This window comes from Lepidothrix coronata, unplaced genomic scaffold (assembly GCF_001604755.1).
Source record: "Lepidothrix coronata isolate B3197 unplaced genomic scaffold, Lepidothrix_coronata-1.0 Scaffold110, whole genome shotgun sequence".
In the NCBI taxonomy this organism is placed as follows: domain Eukaryota; kingdom Metazoa; phylum Chordata; class Aves; order Passeriformes; family Pipridae; genus Lepidothrix; species Lepidothrix coronata.
The window spans coordinates 1,326,017-1,351,939 of NW_016690290.1; the positions used below are offsets into that span (position 1 = coordinate 1,326,017).

Genomic DNA, 25,923 nt, shown 5'->3' on the forward strand with positions numbered 1-25,923 from the left:
AGTGCCCCAGCAGTCCCTTGCTGCTCCTGAGTTTGAAAGAAGTGCTTGGTGCTTCACACCTTTATCTCAATCAAATGTGCAAGGTCAGGAAGCCAAGAGGGAAATTCTGCCTCAACTCAAAGCAGAGGAAAGAGGCAAAATAAACACTTGCCTTCTGAAGTGGCTACTTGGGACTGTACCAGTGCAGACATTCCCATCTGCTCTGTTCTCCGTGGAGTTGAGGGCGGTAGGGTCTGCTCAGGTAAGTATTACCCCACCTGGGAAATGTTCCTGTAGGATTTTGCTGTGAGGGAGAAGAAAACTGAAGGGGCTTTTTGTTCATAACCTAAGCATCCTGCTTCTAAGTGGTGCCTTTAGGCATATATTTAAATGGCAAAAGCTGTCAGTTTTTCTTCCGTCAGAATTTATTCTTCTTGTTCCGCATTCAGGCGAGGGTATTCTGTGAAAAATGATCGTCTCTAGTGGCAGCTTCATTCCACAGTCTTTGCCATTCAGAACTGGCCTTGTTTAACTCTGCTGCTGAAAAAGGGCATTCAGGCAGTCTTGCTTTGCCTTTGTTCCCTCTGTGCAGAGTCAACATGGCAATGATAAGAGCAGAAAGTAAGCTCTGATTTCTCTTTGCACATTGTCACCAGGCTGGCTGTCAGGCTTTGGGCATCTTTGTGTTCTCACAGTTCTTCAATGCAGGAGAGTAAATCGGAGTCCCCAGGGTAGGTGTCAGCCTGCAGAGATGTTTGTGGTAACCCACAAGCGAGGAGGAACCCTAATTTGACATGCAGCCCCTTTCCTCTTGACTCTGCTGTGTCCATGAGTTGTTCACGTTGCGTCACCGGAGCGTTTTTCTGAAACCTCTGTGGTGTCTGTTCTGTCGATGCTGATGGGCCAGTTTCACACCCTGCTTTTGCTGCTGCTTGCAGGATTGCACCAGTAACCCTGTTTTTTCTGCAGTGTGACATTGCACTACACCTCCTCCAGCACAGAGGATTTTAGAGGGTCATTCACATGATCTGTGGTCACAACATGGTCATTTCAGAGTCCATGGGCTGTTTAATCCTTTGGTCTTCCTGCTGAAACTCTTAAAAAAGAGACTCAATGAAGAGCACTGATGTGGTGGTGTAAACCTTTCCATCAGACTCTGCAGGCTGGGTTGTGGACAACAGCTCTGCTCTATTCTCAACCAATAAGCACAAGCCTCTTGTTGCAGATTGAGTCAGGCAGTGTCACATTTGATTGATTGTGGGAGGGGGCGATGCCAGCTTTGAATGAACAGCCAAGTCTTCAAACACTTGGCAAGTTTTCCTCTGAAAGCTCAAGTGCTGGGGTAAAGCAATCAGGTAAGAACCTCAGCATTGGAGCAAGGAAAAGAAAGTTTCTGCCTCTAATGGCTGGAAAGAAAGGACATCCAGACTCTGGCTGGCTTAACCTAGGGTAGGAAACTAGGAAGCAAACTAATGCTGCTTCTGATTTTCTTCCTTTCCTGCAATGCCTGGCTTTTAAACTGAGTCGGCTGGAGGGCGTGTGGAGACTGACTCATGGCTTTTGAACAACTGGGGTTGGCAGCTCTAGAGAAGAGCTGCCATGTGCTCTTGGTTACACTGATGCCCGTGTGCCTGTGAAATTTGGGTGTGTGCTCTGGTTCACAGCACTGCTTGTTACCAACATGTGGCTGGATGTAGGTGGCCTGCCCTCGCTGTAATTTGATGGGTACTAGTACATCAACAGTATGCAAATCTGCCTTTGGTTAGCTCTTCCCTCCCCCCACGTGTATGGCAGTGCATGTGGGGTTTAGGTATTTGGAGCCTCGAGGGGAGTTGCTGCTGGAGGATTGTATCTCACCCTGGTTTAATTACATGCTCAGAGACAAGAACTTTATATTGAAATAGTTGGGGTTTTTCTTTTGGCTTCTGAGTCTATCTAGCCCCCCTCTAGTCTAAAAAAAATTGTTTATTATCAAGAATATTACTGTCCTGGTTAGGGTAAAACTTCTGGGGAACTTTTAGGTGCATCCCTGTCTTACCAGTTAAAGAACGAGCAGATCAGCTGGCTTGATTTAATAGCAGAAGTGGAGGAAAGCTGATGGTGGTGCTTTTGGTTTTTGTCTGCAGTGATCTTCAGCTCAGAAGAGCACCTCTCTGCTAATTGACTATTAAACAAGATTGCTTGCTGAGGTGCACTGGCTTGCTGTTCCAATCCTTTAAGAAATAAGCCTCTGATCAGCTGCACATAGATGCTCTTAAATATAATCTGCCTAATGACTGGAGAGCTTTGACCTTCTGCTGTTAAGGCGCCAATGTTTTGGGTTACAATCCAAACCTTTGGGATAGGGGGCCAAGAACGGGTGGTTGGTTTTTTTTTTCTTAAATGGTAATATTCCAAACAACAAAGGCTGCTTTTTAATCTCAGAGCAAGTCTTGGAAGCAACACAGAGTCAGTCTAGAGATAAGTCTCTTTTAGCTCGAGGTTTCTAGGATTGCCACACATGTTACTGCATGCCCAGACCACCGGTTAGACACCTACCTGGCCACAGAGCCTTTGTCCCAGTTGCTGTGCATGCAAATGGTGTGTGTTTGCGTGTGTTTACCCAGTTTGGAAAAAATCTGAGCCCTGAGGGATTCGAGCTTCCTTTTGTGTTATGAAATGGGGCCACGCTGAGAGCCAGCTGAAGCAATGCTCACTGCCTGCTCTGCAGGCACTGCAGGCTCTGGAGGGGTTTTGGAGCCCATGCACCCGGTGTTTGAGGAGGAATGGTGAGTCCCATTGCTTAGTGAGGATTCCCACTGCCATTTTAAAGAGCTCTGCTGACAGAATCCAGAGGGAATCCCAAACCAGGCCTGAAAGATAGGAGCAGCTTGGAGTCAGAGTCGGAAAGGGCTGGGCAAAAGGAGAGGCTAGCTGCAAGCAGAGGCAGCCTGGCTCTTTTCCTCTTCAAGTCTCTGTTTTGTCCAGCTGGGCCAGCCCCTGGCACCATCCTCCTCCACAAGCACGGGTGCAGGGGAGGAATGTTCCTTGTCATGGCATGCGTGGGGTACTTTCCTCAGGGCGTGGGGAGGGCACAGATTACTTGGATGCTTTCCAGTTGCATTTCCCCCCACCCCAGCTGGTTGATATGCATCATCCTAAAGCCTTAATATTGTGAATATTGTGTGGCAGCAGGCTAGAAATGGAAAGGGGGACAAGGCTCACGCTTGCTCTGCTGTTTTAGAGTAAATGCTGCAGGAGCAGTTGGTGTTTCATTGCTGATATTAAACCTGGATGTGGGAGAGAAGGGAGAATGCATCTTAACCAAACACCTGCCTCTGCCAAATAATCCACTGGAGACACCACAGTAATTTTGTAAATCACAAGCACATTTTCAGCCTTCCCAGAAATGTGCACTTCTAAATGCTAGCCATCAAGTATCCTAAATTACTGATCCAGCAGATTAATCTATAAATTGAGGTAGGTTTAGAATAGCCATCGGAGAACAATATTTAGTTAATGGTATCTAGTTCAGTGCTCTCCATCTCTTGTTGTTCTGACCTGACAAATAAAGCAACCTCTTGTTTGTGTTACACTAAAATACATTGCAGGAAGGCTGTTTGAACGGGGTCCTTCTGACCTGTCACACCCCATGGGTCTGTAGGAGGGAGGGCTTCTGCATGCAGCAGTGCTGCAAACAAAGTGGTAGACTGTGAAATAAGTGGAGCCTCAAAATCCAGCCCGCCTGTTTTTCCTGCCCATCTCTTCCTTTCTTTCTCCAGACACTTGTAATCAGAGAATATTGAAGGTTTGTTGGATTGCTCATAATAAAACCGCAAAGCAAGGCTCAGCCGTGGGAGCAGTGTATTTTTGTTGTAACCTGAAGGAAAGCTGCTCCGTGCATGTTCCAATGACATGAGTCAAGTTGCCACCTCTTTCTAAGGTGACATTACAGGATGTCTGTCTGCAGACTTTGGCCTTTTATTTGGGAGGGGAGAGGAGAGGAGGGAGTCTGTTTCCTTTGCAGCAGCAAGGGCAAAATAGGCTTTTAATAAAGCTTAAATTCTGCAGCTGCTGGCTAAGTTAAAAAAAGAAGTGCTGGCACTCTGTCCTCCTGGAGATGAGCCTTTTCCAGCTCTCTGCCGTGACCCAGGGATGCGAGCCATCCCTTCTGGCCCTTTTTTCTTTTGTGCCACTTTCTTGGATGAGAATAATGGGAGAGTTTCTTCTCTTGGCAAGGCTTTACCTTGCTTGGACTTTTAGGCTCACAGAGATGGTTTAGGCTGGTGAATGGAAGGAAAAGAGTCTCAGAAGCAGAAGTGCTGTAGCATAGATACTGTGGAGAAGGCTGTGACTTTTTATTGGGTATGAATAAACTCCTCAAATCCCTGACTATAGATCCTGAAGAGAACTAGAAACTCAGAAGCCAAGAGATAAGGAGGAACTTTATATATGATACAATAATGCTTTCTACCATGGTCCATGTGTGGATCAACTGAGTGTTGCTGGAGACCTGAGAGCAGCCCTGCTGAAACACCAGATTACAGTCCAGATACGGGCAAGAACACTTTGTCCAAGTACTACTGTGATTGAGGCAGATAAGGGAATTTTTTTGTTCATGCAGAAAGTTTCCTGCTTTTGCTGGTCTCCTGGGACGTTCGGCATGATCTCCTTGTACCTGGCTATTTCCAGAGCCTGGTCCTGGTGCTGGAGAGCCCTGTAACATGGTTGGAAGTCAGGAGGGGGGGCAAAGCATCTGCCTCTCTCCTCCCTTCAAATGTATTTCCCCCCCCCTTTGCTTACAGTAGCCTCTGAAATGCATCAGAATTGTTCCCAAGCAGGTTCTCTACTGGAAACCACCAAATGTTTTGAGCAGTTTGAGGCATCAAGTGTGACAGGAGAGGACTCAGAATACAGACATCAGTGGCTGTTTAGCATCAGTGAGCACGCTGCAGTACCTGTGTCAGGGTGTCCCAAGGCAGCTCCTAGGCAGAGTATAACAGCCTTGACCCTTGATGCAGTTGTCACAGATGAAGTTAAAGAAAATGAAGAATTATGCTGTGAGTGAGACTCAGTCTCATCTCTCTCTCACCGAGGAATGTTATCCAGAAACTGAGAGTAGACAGGATGGTGAAGGACCTGGCTCCAGCAGTGTGGGGCATTGGGTACTGCACGCTGTGAAGGCTTTCACTAGTCCTTCTCTGGGAGTCTTGCCAAGAAACTGGTGGTGGGGGAACAGAATCTCAAGCAGAGAGACAGAGAAACTTTCACTAGGGGATCTGATTTGTAATTAAAAAACAAGGAAACAAAACCAGCTAGAGGGGGTGACAAAGTTTAGAGGATTGCTCAGTGGGTTGGGTCGAAGGGAATTTAGCTGTCCTGGAGCAGATCACAGAAACAGCTGAAAATTGGGCTGGACAGAGACATGGAAAAGGAGCATAGCCAAGAAAAGTCATGAGTTGCCATGGCACAGTGCAAAGGGCAGGAATTTCCTAGGTTTGTTGCTTGAGGGTCCGAAGTGGCTGCTTGGGTGCCCTGGTCGTGGTCTCTGGGGTCGTGGCATTTTCCTGAGAGCTCCCTGCGAGCATTTGTGGTTGAACTACAGCCTGCAGTTCTGGAAGAGGCATCGACTCACAATGGAAAGACTTACAATTTGGGATCCACCACATCCTTTGGGAAGCTGTTCCCATGGTTAATGCGTTTACTGCGTAACTGTTCCAGTTCCCTGAAGGAGTTTGAATCCTCAGCTGGCAGCCTGCCTGCCCTGCTCAGTGCTGCTGCATAGCTCTCTGCCTCCTGAGACAAAAGTCTTGCTACAAGGGGACTGAATGGCCTTCCTGGGGTCATGCAGGCTGTCTAGGAGAGCCAGGGAGTTGAACCTGCTTCATCCAACCACGAGTATGGAGTGAGTTTTGTGAGGCATTTGTCTGTTCATTCAGCAGCAGCCTGCTGATCCTCACCTCTCTGGGTGATGTTGCCTTGCTGTTTTGCCCTCAGCAGCTGGTAGGCCATGCAGGATTTGAGAAACAGCTCTGGCATTGTACCAGGCAGAGGCTGTGGGACACTCACCAGCGAATTCCAGAGACCATGTGTCATGAAACCCTGGTCTTGCCACCCCCTCTGCATGAGGCTGCTGGAGGTAGTGGGAGCCTTGATGGGCTGCAGTCCCCACATTCAGTGAGAGCTTTGGCTTTCTGAGCAGATTTTGGGAGGTGGATGTTAGCTGCGAAATCTATTTGGGAGCCTCCCACTTTGTGTGGGTGGAAGGGAAGCCTTGGCTTATCCCTCTGCCTGCCTCCAGCTGGAAGGTGACAACTGAGCTTGTGGCTGGAAGAAGTCAGCTGTTTCCATTTTCTTCCTCTGAGGACTTGAAATCTATTTCCAGTGAGGTGGGTCCCTGGGAAGAGGAAGGGCAGCTCTTCTGAGTGACTGCTGCCAAAGCTGAAAGGCACTGGGAGGTGGCCTTGCCAACCTCAGGCATTTAAAACACTTCAGGCAAGCCCTGGAAAAAGAAAAGCAGGATAATCTTAGTTTCTCCTCTTACATACATTTTGGGCTCTCTGCACTGTCCTCTGTTTTGTTACTGAGCTTTTTCTGCAGCCTTAGAAATTTGTTGTTTAGAAGAAAAGCGTATCATTTCATCAGTTGACTTTTTATTGCCTGTTTTCTTGTGGGTTGGACTTCATGTTTTATATGGGAAACATCTTTAAAGCTTTTAGGGTATTTCCCTCCTTTCCTTACCCCCAGAATACCCTCTTTGATCTGGATCATTGGGCCAGCTCTTCATACGGGCTGGAACAGGGGATGATAATTGTGATGGATCCCCCAGTGATGTTAGCCTTCCCAAAAGCAATTAAATGTGATCAAACCCTCATTTTTGTTTTATGACTGCTTGTAGCAGAGCCCAAATGTTTATTGTCCCCCATAGTCCCACGTGCTGCCAGGCCAGGCTTTCCACTGGAAGATAATATATTGTATTCATGCTATTGATTAACTTGCACAGCACTGCAAAGCAGCCACTCCACTGGGCTCTGGCTTGTTGCTTGTTGTAGTGGTGCCTTTGTACTACAGAGCCCTGACTCTCCTTCACCCTCACTTAATTTCCTGGGAACTTTCCCCTTTCCTAGGCTGCTGAGCTTTGTGAATGTTTGCCAGTAGAAGGTGGTGTATTTGTTTTAATCAGACCTATTCTTAAAGCTGTCAGATTAGTTGCTGAGCGAGGAGGGGAGTCCCTGCCTACCTCTGTCCTGCCTTTCTCTCATTGTGATCAAAGCCTGGCATTGATCTGATACAGTGGGAAGCTAACCAGGGCTAAACACTAGGGCTGTCTGCGAGTCACAGGGACACAGCCAGGGCTCTGCACTGCTGGGGGGGCACTGGGGGTTGTTTTGTCAAGGGTGGGGTGGTTGGAGTGGTAGATCCTCCCGGCATGGCACACTGCACTGCAAAGAGCAACCCGGGAGTTGGACCAGCTGCTCCGCCATCCGCACTCATTCACTTTGAAATCCCTTTAGCACTGGAACAATTCCATTAGCAGGACTTCTTGGGCCTGACTTGGAGCAGTTTCTCTGCCGGTTAAAACCAAGTCCGCACACCAGTCTGTCATAACCAAGACATTCCCCGCGTACCTCGGGGCTGCTTGCAGCTGAAATCTTGAACAAAAGATCTGCTGTTAGACAAAGGGGGAAGGATTGAGACTCTGAAGAGAGGAAGAATTTCTCCTCTGTTTGCCAGCAATTTTTTTCTAACTATTCTTTTTTTAAAGATTGGTCACCAATTAATCCATGTCGTTTTGCAGACAAAGCCGCGAACGTTTTAAGGTTGCACGGTGAAATAACTTCAGTGCCGTTGGTTCTAGCAGCTCTGAATGTTCTCAAACAAATGCCTTTTAAGATAAAAATGGCCTGTGCTTGATCCCAGCCCAGAGTTGTGGCCGTTATTGTTTTATTTGAAACGTCTCAGCTGAACCCAGTGAAGTCAGTGAGAGCTGCAAAGTGTTTGCAAGTCAAGTCACACTTATTTCCATGGCTAAATATGGGCGTAATAGAGGGTGTTACTCTAAAATGCTCCAGTGTGTGACCCAAGTTGTAGCCCAGCAAATGTGCTGTATGCCAGACACTGGTCTGCAGTGGCTTCTGGCAGCTTTGAGGTCATCAACCTGTTGGACCTGGGCACCAAACGCATCGCGCTCTCTCACTTTTGTTTTTTGCTCTTACCTGCTGTTGGGGTGTGAGATGCCTCACAGCCCTGTAGGGGTGTAAGCTCACTGGCAACTTGTGTACGTGTGCGTTTTTGCTGATTTCTGTGTGTTGGATCAGAAATGAGAATGGTAGAAGCAAGACATCTTCCCCACACACACACACACAGAGTGTGGACAGTTAGAGCTTTATAAAGCATTTCTTGCCACTCTCAGTGGCAACAATAAGATACCAAATTAAATCTAGCCCACTACCTTGGAGTGAAGTAGGTACACTGGTTCTCTGCTAGTGTAGCAAAATCCGTCCAAAACTGAGACATTTATTATCCCTAAACATTTGCAGAACTTAAGAGCAAGGTAAAATATGTATGAAGAGCATGCATGATATTTTTTAATAACATTAATTAATGCAAGCAGTGCTTTGCAGATTCAAGCTAGTCCATGTGGGAACAGTTAGAGGAGTTCTGGTGCACGTATGCAGTCATTCAGTGGCAGGAGCAGGACTGGTTTGTGTTGCGTGGGTGCCCTGGGTGGAGGAGAGCTCACATGAGGAGTGACTGCAGCTTCCAGCTGGGAAGGGGCAACACCATCAGCATTTGGCTGCAGCTGCAGAGCTGTGTGTGCTGACAGGGGTGTAGCTTTGGCTGTACACCAAGCCCTGAGTTACAGGTCCTTACCCGTCGGCTGAGCATCAGACAGGGCTGGGCAGTGCTGGGCTGGAGTCGTTAACGTCTTCATAGTATCAGAAGTCATTTGAATACTACAGCTCTTTCAATTAAGCTCCCGTTGAGCTCCATACACAGATATTGTAATGTAATTGGCTGGCCTGCTGCAAGTGCCTTAGGAGAGTCTGCTGCTGAAACAGCCTCCGTCTGTGCTCCGGGCTGGAGGGGAGCCAGAGCGAGCCCTGGGCTCCGCACAATGTCACACTGATTAGGAGGGTGCGAGATTTTGTTTTTGCTAAAATAGTTCTGCCAGTACAGCCCGGAGGGCAGCTGCAGTTACACTGGTACAGAGGGGCCTTATGCTGCTCTGAATTGTCCCTGACTCTGGGGGCGGGCAGTGATGCTGCTTGGGGTACCTTTATCCTGCAGTGACAGCCCGTGCATGGTGAGCACTGCCCAGCTCCACAAGTGCAACTTTATTTTGTTGACATCCACCCCATAGCAACTCTGTCTCAGAGGCCCAAGGAAAATATTTTGCTTCCTCTGGCTCTTAGGAAGTGGGTTCTCCATGGCAGCAGTCCCTTCACAAAGGGTTCGGTCCTGAGCAGGAAACCCTGGTCCAATCCCTAATGAGCCCTTCCTGCTGATAAGGGAACCTGCAGGTCAGGGGCTCTGCCTGAGCCAACCAGCTCCCTGAGCCAACCAGAACTATGTGCTTTTTGATGAGCATGTCCTCCAGAGCCTGTAAAATGAGACTCCAGGCTCTCCAGAGAGGTGGGAGCAGACCTAGATGCCATGGAATGGGCCCTGCCTGAGGAGAAGGTAGCTCTGGCAGAGCTGTGACTTGTGTTATTGCTGCTGCTCTCTGCCATTTGTGAGCTGAGCATCCCATCTCTCGCCTGCTCAGCAAGTTTGACCCAGCTTGGAGACCCAACACTGGTTTTGTTCCTGGAATGACTTTATTGCAGTGTTATGTGTATTTACACCTGGGTTGTCCCCCAATTTGGGAAGCAAACTGGCGAATAAGGTGTCCTGTTTTGGAGCAAGGCAGTGCTTAGGTCTCTTTTTCCAGCCCTGCACTTTGGAAAGGCCTATCCAGTACAATCCATGACATGGAGATGAGGATAAAATATTTCTATATCTTGAAGAGTTCATCAGAAAAGAAGTCACTGACTGGGATCTCCGCTGGCAGCACGTGGTGTGATGCTCTGCAAGCCCCTTCACCAGCTGCCACGTTGGTTTTGCTGTTTGTAAGCCAGTTCCACAACATTTATTTCCCTCCTGAAGGTGAGGTGCACTCTGCCAGAGCAGCATTGCACAACTTGTAAAGTCACACCGAAACTCACTGTGCTGGATTAATAACAAATCCAGCAATGAACCAGGAGCTGGGATACCAGAGCACTGCCCTTTGGTGGGCTGTTGCTCATGGCCACTGGGAGGTGGGAGTGATGTGTTTTTTTCCCCTGTGACAAATCTCTGTTCCCCCACTGGCTATATTTAGAACAGATGCATCCAGAATCAACTGTGCCTGTGGCAAGCTGTGCTACTGCCTGTAGCAGCCCTCACCAGGGCAGCATCACGTGGATTTTTATTCTGTTGCATCTGCCCTTGAGTCTCTGTGCTGATGGAGACACGTCCTCTCAACCAGGCTTCAATTGCTGGGCTGCCGGGGTGGAGCGGTCTGGCTGTCCATCTTAGACTCTTTTCCACATAGACATGGCTGTGGGAAGGAGAGCTATCACTCTCTCTTCTGGAGAGGTTACACCTTCTTTTCTGTCTGTGTCTGACACGTTGCTTATTTGAACACGAGCATGCTTTAGCTGTGATCCTGGGTCACCTCCTCAGCTCAGCAGAGCCGGTGTCAAAGACTTCCTACAAGTGGAAGGAAGCTGTAAACATTGGTGTTCATGTAGGGGTCTCCACCATGAGGCTGTCTGAGGTCTCAAGGAGTATGGTGTGACATCAGAAACCAGAAAGGACCCGGGGCTTGGCTTAGCTCTTCAGATTGCAACAGCAGTGATGACAAAGCAATTTGGGTTAGCCTTGGTTGGCAAGCCCGAACAAGAGCCTGAGAAAAGTTGCTCACACTGTCGGCTTGAGTTAAGCCCCATGTTTCCTTGTTCCTTGGAAGTACTTCAGGCTGGTCCTGCTGCAGTCAGACCACTCACCTTCTGGAGGGGCCATTGTACTCAGAGCATTTCCCTGGGAGCTGACTCCTGTGGTCCAAGCCCTCTGTGCAGCAGAATTCAGCCTGCCCTGGCCTGCTGGCTGGATCACAGCTGGGGGAACTGCAGTTTTCCAGTGCACTTGCATCTCTTGCTGCCTTTGGACATAGCTGCCTGCTCTGCTGTGCCCTGTAGCACCACCAAATGGGTTTTGTCCCAGCCATGGCTGCTTTTCCACAGTGGTTTGGTGTATGTCACTCTTCAGAGTGCAGGAAGTTTTACAACCCTCACTACAAAGATACAGGTTTGTATTTGGCTGAGTCAAAAATCACTGCTGCTCATAGAGCACTTTGGGCAGGTTCCTTGGCCCGATTTGTGTGTGCTCTAGGGTTTAAATGCTGTGTACCTGCTACCAGCTCAGCAAGCAGAGCATATGGACAGGCACCACTGAGTTGGCAGCGAGTTCCTCAGGCTGCACTGCCCTGGCCAGGCAGTGGGAATCCATCAGTCCTTTCCCTGCCAGCCTGCCCGAGGCACTGTCCTCCAGACAGCATCATCACCAACCCTCCAGCACCATCTTCATTTCCTCCTCACTTGTTTTTTTTTTTTCCACCTGGGATTTCAGTGTTTGTTTGTTTGGCGCTGGGGAGGGTTTCTTGTTTGTTTTTTTAAAATACCTGTTGTGACAGGCAGTGCTGAGAAGGAGACAGACTGCTCTCTGCATCCATCCAAAAGCCTCTTGGGGAAACGATGCCAAGTAGGGGGAAAAAAAAGTAGAAATGCAGTCAGGTTTTGCCTGGGAAACTTTTCTGTCCTTGGCCAGTTAGGTGGAGCGAGGGACAAAAAGAGCTGATTGGTTTTAGGATCCAAAGAAGACCTGTTACATCATTCTGGGGAAAATTCCTGGCAACACCAGGCGCTGTTGTTCTGCTGCTGTCTGCTCCATCCAGCCAGACCACCGTGACCTTAAGGAGAAGATGGCACTGCACTTCCCTTCTTGACACGTGCCCCTGTTCCTCCCTGACAGCATTTTCACTCCTCTGCCAAGGAAGATGGTCTGGAGAGGCTGGGATTGAACAGTAGAGCTGGCACAGGGGCCACCAGCCAGGTCTCTGCATACGTCCTCCTCGTACAGGGTCTCTCACACACCCATGCATGTGATTTGAAGGGAAGACGGCAGGGTGGGTGATCCATGGTGCCCTGGGCAGGAATCTTCCACTTTATTGAAATGAAAGTATTTACTGGCTGCATCAGTTGCCCAGCTGTGGTTAGTTTGTATGAAAACCATTTCCTACCGTTAAGGAAACTATTCAGCTTTACAGCAGATCATGGCAGGAAGAGATATTACCATGTCCCAAACCTTGTGCTCCTCTCTTTGCTGAGCAGCCAAGTTCCTCACCTGCATCCCTGCCATCAAAGTGCTTGGGATGACAGGAACAGAGCTGCTGTCACTGTGCTGCAAGTAAATATTGCAGGCTCAAGGAAGGAGGGCAGGAGAGGGGCTGTGGGAGAGGCTGTACTTTGAGGGCTGCGGGGCCTGAGGTGCCATCTTTCTACACTTGGTGATATTTACTCACGGCATGCTGTCCTGGTGGTGGGATCTGATGTGCTGCTCAGCGCTGCAGGGAGCCAGCAGGGAAGCAGTTTGTATTATAGCATGTGTTTGAGCTGCTTGAAGGTTTGCAAAGCCATTCAGCCATGCTGGAGATCTGCGAATGGATGCCTCCTGCATGTGCTTTTCTGTTAGAGACCATAAGTGCACTTGCCCTTGCAGTGATCCATCATCTAACACACAACAGAAACTATCCATCCAAGTTCTGAACCTTCCTTGAAAGTGGATTTTTTTTAGGTTGTAGGTATAACCTGCCTTTTTAAATAGTAAGTGGTAAAGATGATTTCTTTGAAAATCTGCTTGCAAAGGCTAGGGCAGGAGTTACAGGGGGCTTTCCTGGTTTTGCAAGATTTCCTACTGATGAAATCGTGTCACCTCTGTGAGTCCATGTTTATTTTTGCAAAAGGAAAGATTGCTCTGCAATGCCTCATGGAGAGTCACCAGATATTTTATCACAGAATTACAGAATATTCTGAGTTGGCAGGGACCCACAAGGATCACCCAGTCCATCTCTTAAGTGAATGACCTGTACAGCAATGGAACCTTGGCATAGTTAGCACCATGCTCTGACCAACTCAGCTAATGGCAGGGTCATGCTGGAAGGTGATGGAGCGCCCAGCATCGAATTGTCTCTGCTTTGAGAGGTGCAAAAGACTGTCATGAGGCCAGAGAAGTTGCCCCACTCTGTTGTCTTGTCAGAATTGGCATAATCTAAAAAAATGTGCTTCTCGGTCAAAGTCTTGCAGCAGCCACTTTGTCACAAGATCCTCACTGGCAGAACAGATTATCAGCCAGTGTTTAACAGGGGCTCAGGGAGGTGGGCTTCATTGGTGGGGGGAAAAGTGAGCATCTCATTTGTGGTTTGTGTACATCAGTGACTGTCCACTTCAGTGTATTTGCTCACATTATTTCCCCAAAACGTGGCATAATGAGAAGAGGGGTGGGGGAGCGTTAGGTTGTTAGCTAAGATCAGTAACATCCAGTTTTATGTTAAGCATTTTCTTCTTACAAACTGGCTGTTCTTAAAAGTATTGATAGACAGATGACAGAAGTTCCTGCTGCAGAAGTTGTTACCCACAACAACGAGGATGCTACAAGGCGGATGGGGAAGCTGCGCAGGGTCTGTGGTCTGCATGCTTCCGTGGAGCCAACAGAAACAGAGCAGCAGAGAGCTTGTGATCCCCAAGGATGGAGGTCAGGCTGAAGCTGGGGACGCTGCTGGCTCCTTGGTCAACATGGGATTAGATGTCCTTTGGGCTCACTTCATTCACTGAAGTTGGACAACTTCAGCTCCTGCAGTCTGACCCTGCTGGTCCCTGCCTGCTTCTGGCCATCAGCTTGATCTTCTTTGGCCAGCTGGTGCTGGTTCAGCTGCTGAATAGTCTCCATAGGTATTTTACAAAATTAAGTACTTACCCCAGTGTTCCTCTTCAACAGCTGCAGCATGGCTGGTGTGGATAGGAGAGGCTGATTTGCAAAGGCACCCGAGATCTGCTGGGTTGGGGGAAACGTGAGGGCAAACATGAGGGGCAGCACAGTGCAAAGGGTAGCCTTTGGGTAGCAGGAATGTTCTGCATGGATAGAGGAAGGCAATGGCTTGGCAGCAGCAGAGCAGACAGATCTCTGGGTGAATCACAGGTTTGACATGAGTCAATGCTGTCACAGGGTTGTGAAGAAGACGAACGTCACGGGGCCGTGTGAGGAGTTGCGTGCGTCGCAAGGCATCCAAAGCATTCCTCCTGCTCCCGGTGCTGGGAAACCCGGCACTGCAGCTATGCCCCTTTTGGATGCTGCACTTCGAGGAAGATATGGGCCAATAGCAGAGTCCAGGGAGAGCAGTGAGAGTGGTCAGAGGGCTGGAAACCATGAGGAATGAGAAAAGCTTGAACGGACCTGGGATTGTTTAGTCTAGGAAAGAGCAAACTGAGTGGGGAGGCGATACCAAAAGCTTTAAGGACATAAAAGGCTGCTGCAAAAAGTGAGGGAATGATCTGTTCTTAGTAGCTATGAGGAAGAATATACCAAGTCATAGGCTGAGCAAGAAATTTAATCACTAGGGAAGACTTACATAAGTGAAAGGCTGATGAAGTACTGAAACCTCTGGTGCGTGTGGAGTTGGTGACAGGAGGCCTTCAGAGCACCCATCTCTGGATGGGTACGAGAGGAACTCATCTTGCTTTGTCTGGTGGGATGCACTGTGAGACCTTTGTAGTTCCTAATTGACTGGAAGATTATTTTCTAAGGCTTATGATGAAGTCTGTCTCTTCAGAGCAGGCATTCGTTTCCCAGATGCTGCCGACCTTCATGTCGTAAGACATCAGGGATTACATGTGGCAGTGACACTTTGTCACTGCTATAGTAGCAATTCTCCAGGGTCCTGGTCAGGCTGAAGGCTCACACTGAGGTGGCAGGAAGCCTCACTGTTAAGGACAGTGATGCAGAGCGTGTTCACCTACGGTGGGACAGCAAGGGAGCCCGTGGCTTGCTGCTTGACTCTGTGTACAACCATAACAGATAATGCACAGGCACAGTCTTTGTCCTGATGACATTAGATGGTGCAGAGGAATCCCCCCCACCAAGGCAGAGCTCCCCAGCACTTTATTTTTGCTGGTTCAGGGGCTGACTTTGGCCGTACTTTTCTAATTGTGAAAATTCAGAGCATGTCTTTGTGTCCTAAATAGACGATTGTCCTGATCCTCATCCCTGGGATCCATTATGTCTTAGCAAATTACTTTCTCTCTTTTAAATGCCTTAGTGATTAAAGATGCCACAGCAGATACCCTTAATGAGTACAAAAAGGGTAATAATTCCTCTTGTTGGCACTGAATGCAATTAATCAGGCCCCTTTACTTGCTTTTTAAACAGATGAGGCATTTAAGGCCAAGCAAGTTTTTAATTGGACTTTAATGTCTCTCATTTACTTCATTTTGGCACAAGCGTAGGAATTCCCACCCCCAGGTTTGCTGTTGGATTTATTCAGGCTCAGCATGGAGTGAAGACTCAGCAGCAGACTTGAACATGTCCTTCAGCCTGTGCCTGGCCCCGTCTCATAGCTTGGTCCTGCTTGGTCCTACTGCAGCAACACAGAATTGTCCAGGCAGGAGCAGAGCCAGGTCATCCAGCCCAGAGCCCACTTCCAGCATGGGACTGACATTGGATATTAATAATGTTTTTTGAGTAGTCATCAACACTCAAGGGTGCAAAATAGCCTGTCCTTTTTCATCAGGTTTCCTTGCCTTGAAGGAACTGTTGACTTGTGAGTATTCTTGTGGTTATCTGAACGCCCCTGATGGATGTCCATGTCCTAGCCTAGACTCTGTAACTTCAAACATGGGGTGAACTATATCTCCTAAGAGCTATTCCTGAGATCCATGGCCAAGAGGAGATACAGAGGCCTTGAGCACCATTGCAGATGGATGTGTGCATGTAGATGTTAATTTATGCCTGGAATTGCCATAGGAGAAAAGATGATGACAGGCAACCCTCACCTAGCTTGCAACCCCTGCTCCCTGCTGTGAAGCCAGAACCACTTCTTCTTCCACCTCTGGCCATGAACCATCTTGCCTTTGGTTCCCTTCCCTTCTGTATATCCTCCACTGCAGTTTGGGGACAGCAGTGGCCTGTCACCACGTCCCAGTCTGTGTTTCATGCAGGGATGCGTTTGGCAGCCCAGCTTGGCCGATTGGCCCCTGTCCCACCTCAACTCTTCCCCCTCAGGGGGAAAAGGCATCAGTCTCAGCATGTGTGAGCCTGCCTCTGAGCCTGCCTGTCACTCTGCAGGGCAAGTATTCCTCTGACACACAGGAGAGATCCTGAAACTGCCTCCAGTGGGTTTTTCCAGGGGCGTACTGTGCCCTGTGCAGAGTCAGGCCCGTCTGTAGTTCAGTGGACAGTGTCTGTGGACTCCCACCCACAGGAGGGTCAGTGGATGCCCATGAGCTGTGGGTGCCCTTGGACAGGTGAGATGGCTCTTAATGCCCCTGGTGTTTTTTGCCCAAAAAACATTTAGGAGAAATCTAGAGACAAGGGACAACAACTTTGATTTCTGCATCTCTGATACTGTGTTTGATGGTTGTGCAAGGCTTGTGTGTAGTCCTGATGTGGGAACCAAATCTCTCCAATTTTATCTTGTGCTGAGAATATCTTTACCCATTTTATCCCTTAACACCACTTTCCTGCTACCTGCAGATAAGGATGCCCAGAACCATCAAGTCTTGAAAAGTAAGGGGGAATTGGAGGCTGAGCAAGGGTCAAGGTTTTATTGTGTGATCATGATGTGAAGGGCTGTAGATATCTTGATGAGATGTTCAGGGATAAAGGCAAATTAAAGAGCATCCAGCATGTTCTGTATCCCTGCAGAATGAAAAGGGCTGGCTGCTGGTCTGTGCTCCAGCCGTGAGCAGGGAATGAAGGAAATAAGAGGCCAGGTCCTAGGCCATTTCTGCTCCTCTGGCTGGACAGTATAAGGAGGGGCAGACAGCTTTGTCCAGTGGCTATGGAACCTGCCAAAATGCCCTTAATCCAGAGTTTGTAGCCCAAATATATCTATGTCAGGAAGCTGCTACCCCGGGTGACTCTGGCCAGCCATTCTTGCATTGAGAGTCTTCTGTCTGGGGCTTACGGAGTTGTCATTTTCTTTGATTTAATTCCATATAAACTGCAGAATTATCTTCCTTTAGAGGCTTGAAATTACGGAAGCATAAACCACGCTAATGATCTGATAAGGACAACTTTGGATACGTTCCCAAGAATGGCTACCCCTGGGCAGGACTGTGCTCGGAAAGCACCGATGGAGAGCAATTTGCCATGCTCACCTGGCTGCCTTCCTTGGGCCCCCCTCCCCAGATTCCTCCATCTCTCAGGAACGAGAATCATTTCCTCTCTGGCTTCTTGCAGAGGCAAAGGCCCTGCAGACCTGAAGTTATCTCTGGAATGTGTGTAAACACCGAGTTCAATGGGACAATGTTTGCCCCCCTCTCCTGGGGGAGTTTAAGAAGGGTTAAAATGAGTTTGTTTTATGGGTTCCTATCCCTGAGAATTGTCTTCCTCAGAGGGCAGCCCAGCTGACCCCAGTCCCTGTGTGTGCATTTCTCAGCATAAAGGGGAGATTCGGGGGGGCCCCACCATGCGGGTGGGATTTTGCTCCTCTAAGAACAAGGTAATGAAAGACCAAAGTGGTCTTCCTGCCAAACAGGGAGCTGGGAGGTGGTGTGGGATCGCAGTGCATGTGCAGTGGGACTCGGCGTGTCAGCAATAGTGTGACTAACAGGGTTTAGGCAATCCTTGGACACAAACAGATCAGGAGAAGGATGGGGCAGTTCTGGTGCCCCCATCTTCAAAGAGTGTTGAAGAGTAAAACCTTGGGAGTGACATGCAGGCTGGGACAAAATGCATTTCAATGAGAGGCAGAAGAGCTCTATCTGTTTGCACAAAAACGAATTCAGATGTAAGTTCATTATGGTCTACGAGTACGTCACTAATGAGACTCGCCTAGACAGCAGAGTGCTCTTGGATTTAGAATAAGCAGCAGCAACCAGAAGCTAAAGCTAGAGAAAAATCAAGCGTTAATACCAATGAAATGGTTAATTCCTAGTTGTGTTGTCAGCGCTGGTGACGCACTGAGGCTGGATCCCTTCCAGAAAACAACACTTTAACTGAAGACAAAAAACCAGGCTTAGCACAGAGGTGATCAGTGGAATGGCTTGGCCTGGTATATACAAGGGGTCAAACTAGATGATTTAATGATCTCTTTTGGCCTGAAAGCTCTCTGTTCTCTTAAGAAGATAAATGAAAAAGCCCTTTCACAAAAAGCAAGCACTTGAGATATGTGTGTAATGAACTCTGCTGCTTCCAGGGGAACGGTGGAGCAGGATCTGCAGGAAGCGTGACCTTGCTGCCTGCAGGCTGCCCGGAGTTGGTGGCCATCTGTTTCGTGGCAGTGGCTCACCACCATCAAGGCCACCACTCTCCCATGTGACGTTTCTCAGCTCTGTTTTTAATTGCCGTCTCCCTGCGTTTCAGTGACATTTGCTCCCTAATCTCCAACAGGGTGAAGAGGCCAAGCGGGATGAGCAGCCTCCTGGGGAAGATTGGCGCCAAAAAGCAGAAGATGAGCACACTGGAGAAATCTAAACTGGACTGGGAGAACTTCAAGGAGGAGGAGGGGATTGTGGAGGAGCTGGCAATCCACAATCGAGGGAAAGATGGGTAAGAGGGACTTTACCTAATGGTAGTCCAGCATTTCCCACCACTTCCTATGCTTGTGGTTAGTCTGTTGCTTCCTGCAGAGTTCAGAAAACCTATGGGATTCCTTAAGGATTTATTCTAGGGATACATAAAATCAGTAGCTCCTGTAGCCATCACAGGGAGACAGGTAAGTCTGCAAACATCTGTCACTCTCTGCTAACAACCTTGTGAGGTCTCCAAGTCCAGCCAAAGTCTGGCTTTATCAGCTCTCCTACTCCTGGTACAGATGCAGCGTGAACCGGTCTAATCCAGCACTCCCACGAGGAAACACAGTTGCCTTTGCACCATTTTCTTGTTTCAAACTGGGAGGTATGGTTTGTTCTGTTCTTCAAATGACGTGTTCCAGCTGCATCTGTCCTCCCTCCCCCTGCATAAAGATGTTGCAAACCCAGAACAGCTGGCAAGGTGCATTAAGGATTATGGCAGCGCTGGGCGTTGGTTGTGTGCATCAAGCAATGTTCACTCCAATGAAGTTAATGGAAGCATCATAAAAGTAAATGGCAATGCTGTAAATAAAACAGAAAGTTAATAACATGCACTGCAGGGAGTGATAATGAGATCAGAAGCAGCATTTCCACTACAAGTGCTTTGCTAAGCTCTGGGAAAATGTAACCGGCTTAGTGGACAGATCGTAAAATGTATATTTTATTATAAGCTGTTCTTTTACTCAGCAGGAAAAACTCAGCTTCTGCATTCCAACAGATTGGATTTTGTATTTCAAAATATATATATATATATATATATATATATATGTATAACTGTCAAACTATCAAGTAGATATTTCGGTTTGGTCTTGCACCCTTCCACAACACCCATTCTCCATCAGATCTCCCCTGCTCTGTTTCTGGCCACACACCCTTGAACACGTAGGAGTGCTGGAGAGGGGCAGGTGTTCCTCTGAGATCCCTGAAATCCAAGGGGTTGAGTGATTTCCACCACATCCAGGTGTGGCAGAGCAGTGTTTTGTGCCATCTCTCGTGTTCCCCAACTTAGTATGTCAGCCTTTCTTGGCCAGTGCTGTTTCCTTTCCCACCACATCCAAGCAGGACAACTCGCTCTTCACACCTGGCAAACCTTTCCAAAGGTGCTCACATAATGGTCCTTGAAGGCCAAAGGAGGCATCAGCACATTGAAAAGATGAGCAAAGCAGAGCAGCAATTTTAAGAGCATCTTAAATTCTTTAAACAGTTTTGTGTTTTGCTGCCTGTCACATCCCAGGCTAGAAAACTGCTGAGCTCTTGGCAAGGGTTTTTTGTCGTTAAACAAATAAGGAACGTAATGCTGTGATAACTTTAGACACTCCTTACAAATATGTTTGTGCTAGCCAGGCGTGTAGTGTGAGGGGATCAGCCAAGTATCTGCTCACTGGGAATTACTTCCACTTCAAGGTAAAGGAAGGGAGAAGGAAGGAGCACTGATGGAGGTGCAGGCCAGTGCATTTCTGCTTACAGGCCACCTCTAAACGCCCGCAGTGTTTAGGGTACTGCACCCCTACAGAGCAGCCAGCCTGCCTGGGGGGCAGGTCACAGGCATGGCTGCTGCCAGCCTCAGGTCATTTCACAGGAGCCTGTTGTCCCTTCTGCAGCCGCCTCTTCTCCTTTAATGATGTCAGCTGTGCTCACCCTTCAGTGAGCAATCATTTACACATCTCTATAAAAATTGTAATGAGCCGTTGTTAACCCTTCAACCCAGGCAGGAGGGAGCGGGGCACTGCCTTTAATCCCTGATGCTGTTAGAAACCTCTGCTCCCCACGTGTCCTGCTGTGTGATTGTAAATGTCTGCCTGATGAGGAAAGCCACAGCCCACTCCTGGAGATGTTTGTTTGATGCCACACAAGCCTGTGCGTTTACAGAGATGGTCCATGCGTGTCTCAAGGAAGGCAGGAGGCATTACTTTTTGTTCAGGAGGGAAGGCAGGCTGAATTTTTTTTTTTGTGGTAGCCTTGTAGAAGTTGCTGTTCACAGCCCCAAGCTCCCTGTGCCTTGGACCTCCCTTGTGCTTTCTCCAGCAGCGACACGTGCTGGGCCAGAACACCAGCAGCCAGTGGAGCAGTGGGGCTGTGGCATCTGTCTGCTGCCAATGCCAGTTATCAGCCAGCCACAGCCTGAGCCCAGGATTCCCAAGGCAGAGGGGACATGTGCTGCTGCACCTTAGTTCTGTCCCCCCCTTGCCTCTGATTTTCTGCTCCTTGTATCACCAGCCTCAGCCGGTGATTTGCCTTTCCTTGGGAGCAGGATCTGAGCTTGTGCAGCCTGTCTGTATCAGGTCCTGAGGGCCTGTCCTGGATTTGAGAGGAGGGGCTGGAGTGAGGAGGGGAGGCAGCTATGCCCTTTGCTGTTGATCTCTCTGATGTGCTTTATAAATGGAAATGTGTTAGTGGCCTCTTAATTGGGCCACCTTTGTAGGGCAGCCCCGTGGGGGAGCAGCCGGCCCATGCACTCCTGCACCAATGACTGATGGCAACTGGCAGGGGACAGGCAGCACCACGAGACCCTCCCCAGAGCAGCTTGCAGCTGCCCTTGTTAGCAGAGACAGCCTCGCTCCCAGTGGATTTTCCTTCCTCTGCTGTGGATCACAGCTGCCCTGTTTCCAGGCAGGTTGATAATTTACAGGAGGGTATTGATTCAGGTAGCAAAGGTTGTTTAGACAAGCGCAAGACGGGTGTTTGTGCCTCACTCGTGCACTTTGGACCGTGTTTGGCGGCGCCTTGGTGTCGGCTGTGTGGAGCTGACTGAGAACAGAGGCAGAGCTGCAGCTCCAGCAGGGCCTTCAGGGCAAGAGGGGCTTGCACCGACCCTGCAACAGCCCTGCTCGTGTCCGTCAGCACCTCCAGCCTGTGTGTGCTTGCAGCACAACCCAGCCAGGCCCCGTGTATGCCCAGGTAGTGCCTGTAAGGTCTACTCTGGCCCCTACAGCACTTTGCTGTGGCCGGCCGAGGACAAAGCTTTGGGGTGACGTCGCAGTTCCTCCTCCATGCAACACTGCTGGCTGCGGCCGTGAGACCACATTCCTGGTTCATGATCCATATCGATCCCCCCGGGAGCCAGGCCCTGCCCACTGGAGAGGCACAGCAGTCATGGAGGAGGAGGAGGAGGAAAGGGCTGACCCCTTGATTTCCCGTTTGCTGACCCACTGGGAGACGGGTATCGCAGAGGGGCCAAAGGAGCTTCAGGCTCAGTAGCTCAGGCTGTTGCTGCCCAGGCAGACAGGGTGTTCCCAGATAACAGCAGTGACTCCTGTCCTTGCCTTCCCGGCTGTGGTTGTGGTCCATGTTTAGCAGTGGAGGGGGAGGAAAACCACACGCCCAGCAATATGACACACTAATATACAGCGTGACCCCCCAACTTCCTTCCCGTGGCCTCTCCGAGCCCGGCCCCCGGAGCAGGTCACCTCCCTGCTTGCAGGGATGAAGGAAAGCGACACTCCCCTGCCACCTTTCCTGAACCGGTGTGGGGAGGGGGCCTTGGCACACAGCCCTGCTCTGATGGCAGGGGGAAGGGGCCAGAGAAATAGCTCCTCACAGCCTGCATTAGCCGTGCTGATCCCTGCCCCTCGCAGCCGGCGGAGACGAGCTGACCCAGTTGTGTCAGCACGAGACAGGCTGGAGCTGCGATGGGGCTGGGGTGGCAGTGGGGACACGTGGGGCTGTTCATCCGCTTGGGGGGATCACTCGATGAAATTAATCTGGATTAATTAATTTCCAATGATGACTGGGTGGGCAGGAGTGTCAGGGCCATCCCTCGCAGCAAGGGCACCCTGGTGCTGGGAGGACATTCAGCACCAGTTCCATAGTTGTAGCATAAAGAATCACAGAATCATGGAATCCAACCTCCAGCAGTGAGCAGGGATATCTTCAGCTAGATCAGATTGCTTAGAGCCCCATCCAGCCTGACCTTGCAGAGACCTCATCATCAAAGGTCCCTCTGTCCGAGAGGAACCACTGCTGGTGGCAAGAGAGGGCTTCAGCCTTCCCATGCAGCTGGGTCTTGGGCACCTTTGTGCACACTGCCAGCCACCCAGCAGCCTGGAAAACCCACAGAGCCTGTCATGTTCATCTTTCCTTGGCCTTCAGTCTTGCTTGGTGAGCAGGCACCAGCTGCCATGCAGGAAAAGCAGTGACCAACAGAGAAGCTGAATGCAGTGGCTCCCTATGCATCTCACACACAAGCGTAATGACCTTGTCATGACAGTCCAGTGTTTGCCACCCTGGAACAAATGCAAAACAATTGTGATGATTCAATTACAGCTCCTGTTTTGAATTGCAATTTCGCTCCCTCTGTAGGTTAATTAGTAGCACAGCCCCAGGCTGTCTGTGGCAAGGGTTTGCAGCAAAGTACATTAAAATTCAGCTACGTGCCATTAATGAGTGGCAAGGTGCTTTTCCAGGCACAGGCCTGCCTTCTTCCTCACAGCACTCAGGGTGCCACGCTGAGGGGCAGCAGTAAATACTCAACCGTCGTTAAAAGATGGTCTGTGGCTGGGAAGCCCCTGGCTTGCATCCCTGAGCTGCTGCAGGTTTGCTGGGTGATGCTCCTTGCATCCCTGATGCTCCCTGTGCCTGTTACTGGCTTGTATCGTGGGTTGTGCTGCTGCGGATGGGTTTGAGATGCTCTGCTGGGTGGTGCAAGGGCCTGTTCTGATCCCCTGCAAGGTGTCTGTGAAGGACATTTCTCAGCTGTAGGAGAAGAACTGGAACCTGAAGCAGCGAGTTCAGATTTCCAACCTATGAGGACCCCTCACCTCAGACCTCTGCGAGTCCCACAGGGGACAGCCAACAGGCCACAGAGCAGTTTTGGTGTCCATAGGAGATGTTCAGTGCAGCGATCAGCTCGTGGAGAGAGAGGGAGAGAGGTGGATGGTGCCTTCCCACCCTGCTCATCCCTTTGGGTGGGCTTTGGCACTGGCTGCTCCGGGCACTGCTTACAGCCTCTGCCTCCCTGCAGGTACATCGAGAGGAAAGCGTTCCTGGAGCGTGTGGATCACAGGCAGTTTGAAATCGAGCGCGACATCAGACTGAGCAGGATGAAGCCCTGATGTGCCAGGGGTGGCCGTGGTGGATCCTGCTCCCTTCTGTGCCCGAGGGCTGTCTGGGGGCTGCCGGCCACCGCTGGACCACCCAGCACGGAAACCGTTCTCTACCCAAGACTCAGCCTGTACATCTCAACGTGCAGGTTTTTCCTTTTACTGTAATATTTTGGGGAGGGTATTTGTCAGTGGACAGGGGGCACTTCGAGGGTTAAATGGCCCAGCAGGTGACAGAAGACACGGGTCTGATTCTGGCAGCAGCTTTCCAAGGAGAAGAGGAGGTGGCACCAATCCTTTGCCAGCCCCAGGTGCTTCTGGCTGCAGGGGGAGCTGCCAAGGCTGGAGGGTGCTGGCATATTTGGTGGTGAGAGTGGAGCTGCGGGAAGGTTCTGTGGCTGCTCTGTGTGTGCAAACTGTGGGCTGGAGCCCTTCTCCCTGCTCTGCCAGCCCCGCAGCACTCCCTGCCCCTCCGCCCTCTGCTCCTGTCCAGACAAAGCCAAACTGTCTGTACTTGTTTGTGGGGTCTGATGATGCTGGGGGGGCTGTTAAGCAAGCTGATGAAGAAATCTTCCTTGTTCACACTGTTAAGAAGATGGGAGCAGCTGCAGCAGGCAGGAAGGGCCAGGATCTGAGTGTTCACATGAATAAAGTATTCCATCCCAACACTCTTGCATGCTGGCAGCTTGGTTTTTGCGGGAGGCAGAGGACGAAGAAATTAAGGGTCATGTGCAGTAAGTGTCTGACTGTGGTCACTAAAACCTGTGCTCAGATGTGCCTGGTGTCTGCCCTGATAGCAGCCTGGGGATCTGAGCAAGTGCTTGGATCACTTTCCTGCTGCAGCACTGGGCGTGATGGTGGGATTAAATCCAGAATTGGGGGTGACAATGTCAACATAGACCTGTAGCAGTGCTGCAGGAGTAAAGAAGCCCCCCGAAGGCATGGCCACGCAGGGACACTCAGCAAAGTGCAGCTGCCTGGGAGGACAGGCCAAGGCGCCTGGGTGTGGAGCGAGCGGCTGGAGCTGGAGGCCAGCAATGCTCCGTCATCCTGGCCATCCCTGCTGACCTGGCGCTGGTGGAGCTGGGCAGCTCCTGATGCCTGGGCTGTGCACACCCTCGGGGTAGAGGTGCTCACCAGCGTTTCCCCACGGGATGCTCTGAGCCCGCTCGGTGGGGCAGCCCATGCTGGTGCTGTGCAGGGGAAAGCGGCACAAGCCCCATCCTTCCCGCTAACAGGGCGAGTGATGCCGTCGCTGCTACTGGCCCCTTGCCTGTGGCTCTGAGCCTTGGGCTCACATGTCCACTGCTGAGTCAGCCCTTGCTCTGTGGACGTGTTGCAGGATAGACAAGAACAAAACACCACGTGCTTGGGGGAGCTGCAGCCTTTGGCGCCCTGTTCTGTACAGAATCAGCTGTAATGGACCTGCTTAAACGAGCCTGAAATTGGACAGAAACAAAACAATGGGGTGATGACATGTTTTCTTCTCCAAACACTTCCAGGCCAGTTTCTGCTCTGGTTTAGGTTGCAAGGACAACTGGGCACCACTGTGGGGATATCTCAGCTCGGGGCTCCTGGGTGGCAGTGAGTGGCCCTGGCTGGATGGTGGTGGGGCTGCAGTGCGAGGCAGGTGCTGCAGGAGCTGGGCTGCTCTCCTGCTCGGGATGCTGGTGCCGGACCATCTCCAGCCCCTTCTCCTTGCATGCTGGGCTGGGAGGTGGCCGGTCCTGCCCTCCTTGCAGGGTCCCTCCCAACAGGGACTTCAAGGCAGCCTGGGCTTGTTTTGCTGCAGATCCCTGATGACGGTGAAATGCCGGGACAGCAGCTCAGCCAGGGCAGCCAGAAGTGGGGCTGGGTGGGCTTGGCCCACTGTGGATGCTGAGCAGGCAGCCAGGGAAATGATTTGCCTTTTGCTTCATTGGTGCTGAGAGGAGAGGAGGGAATATTTGGGTTGTTCTCTGCCCCTTGTCCCTTCATGTCTATGCTCCTGGGGCCTCACACACCGGACAGAGGTGGGGAAGGATCATGTCATCCCTGCATAGGCTGGGTCCCTGTGG

At 50.2% G+C, this 25,923-nt stretch overlaps 1 protein-coding gene across 1 annotated transcript in view; it reads left to right on the top strand.

Moving 5' to 3' along the window:
- Positions 1-24,534, top strand: part of CFDP1 (craniofacial development protein 1) — a 62,037-nt gene extending 37,503 nt beyond the window's left edge. Inside the window, exons 6-7 of the mRNA XM_017824363.1 lie at positions 18,646-18,804; positions 23,788-24,534. Of these exons, the coding sequence (XP_017679852.1) occupies positions 18,646-18,804; positions 23,788-23,878 (250 nt within the window). The 3' untranslated portion in view covers positions 23,879-24,534. The remainder of the gene's footprint in view (positions 1-18,645; positions 18,805-23,787) is intronic.
- Positions 24,535-25,923: the final 1,389 nt, after the last annotated feature.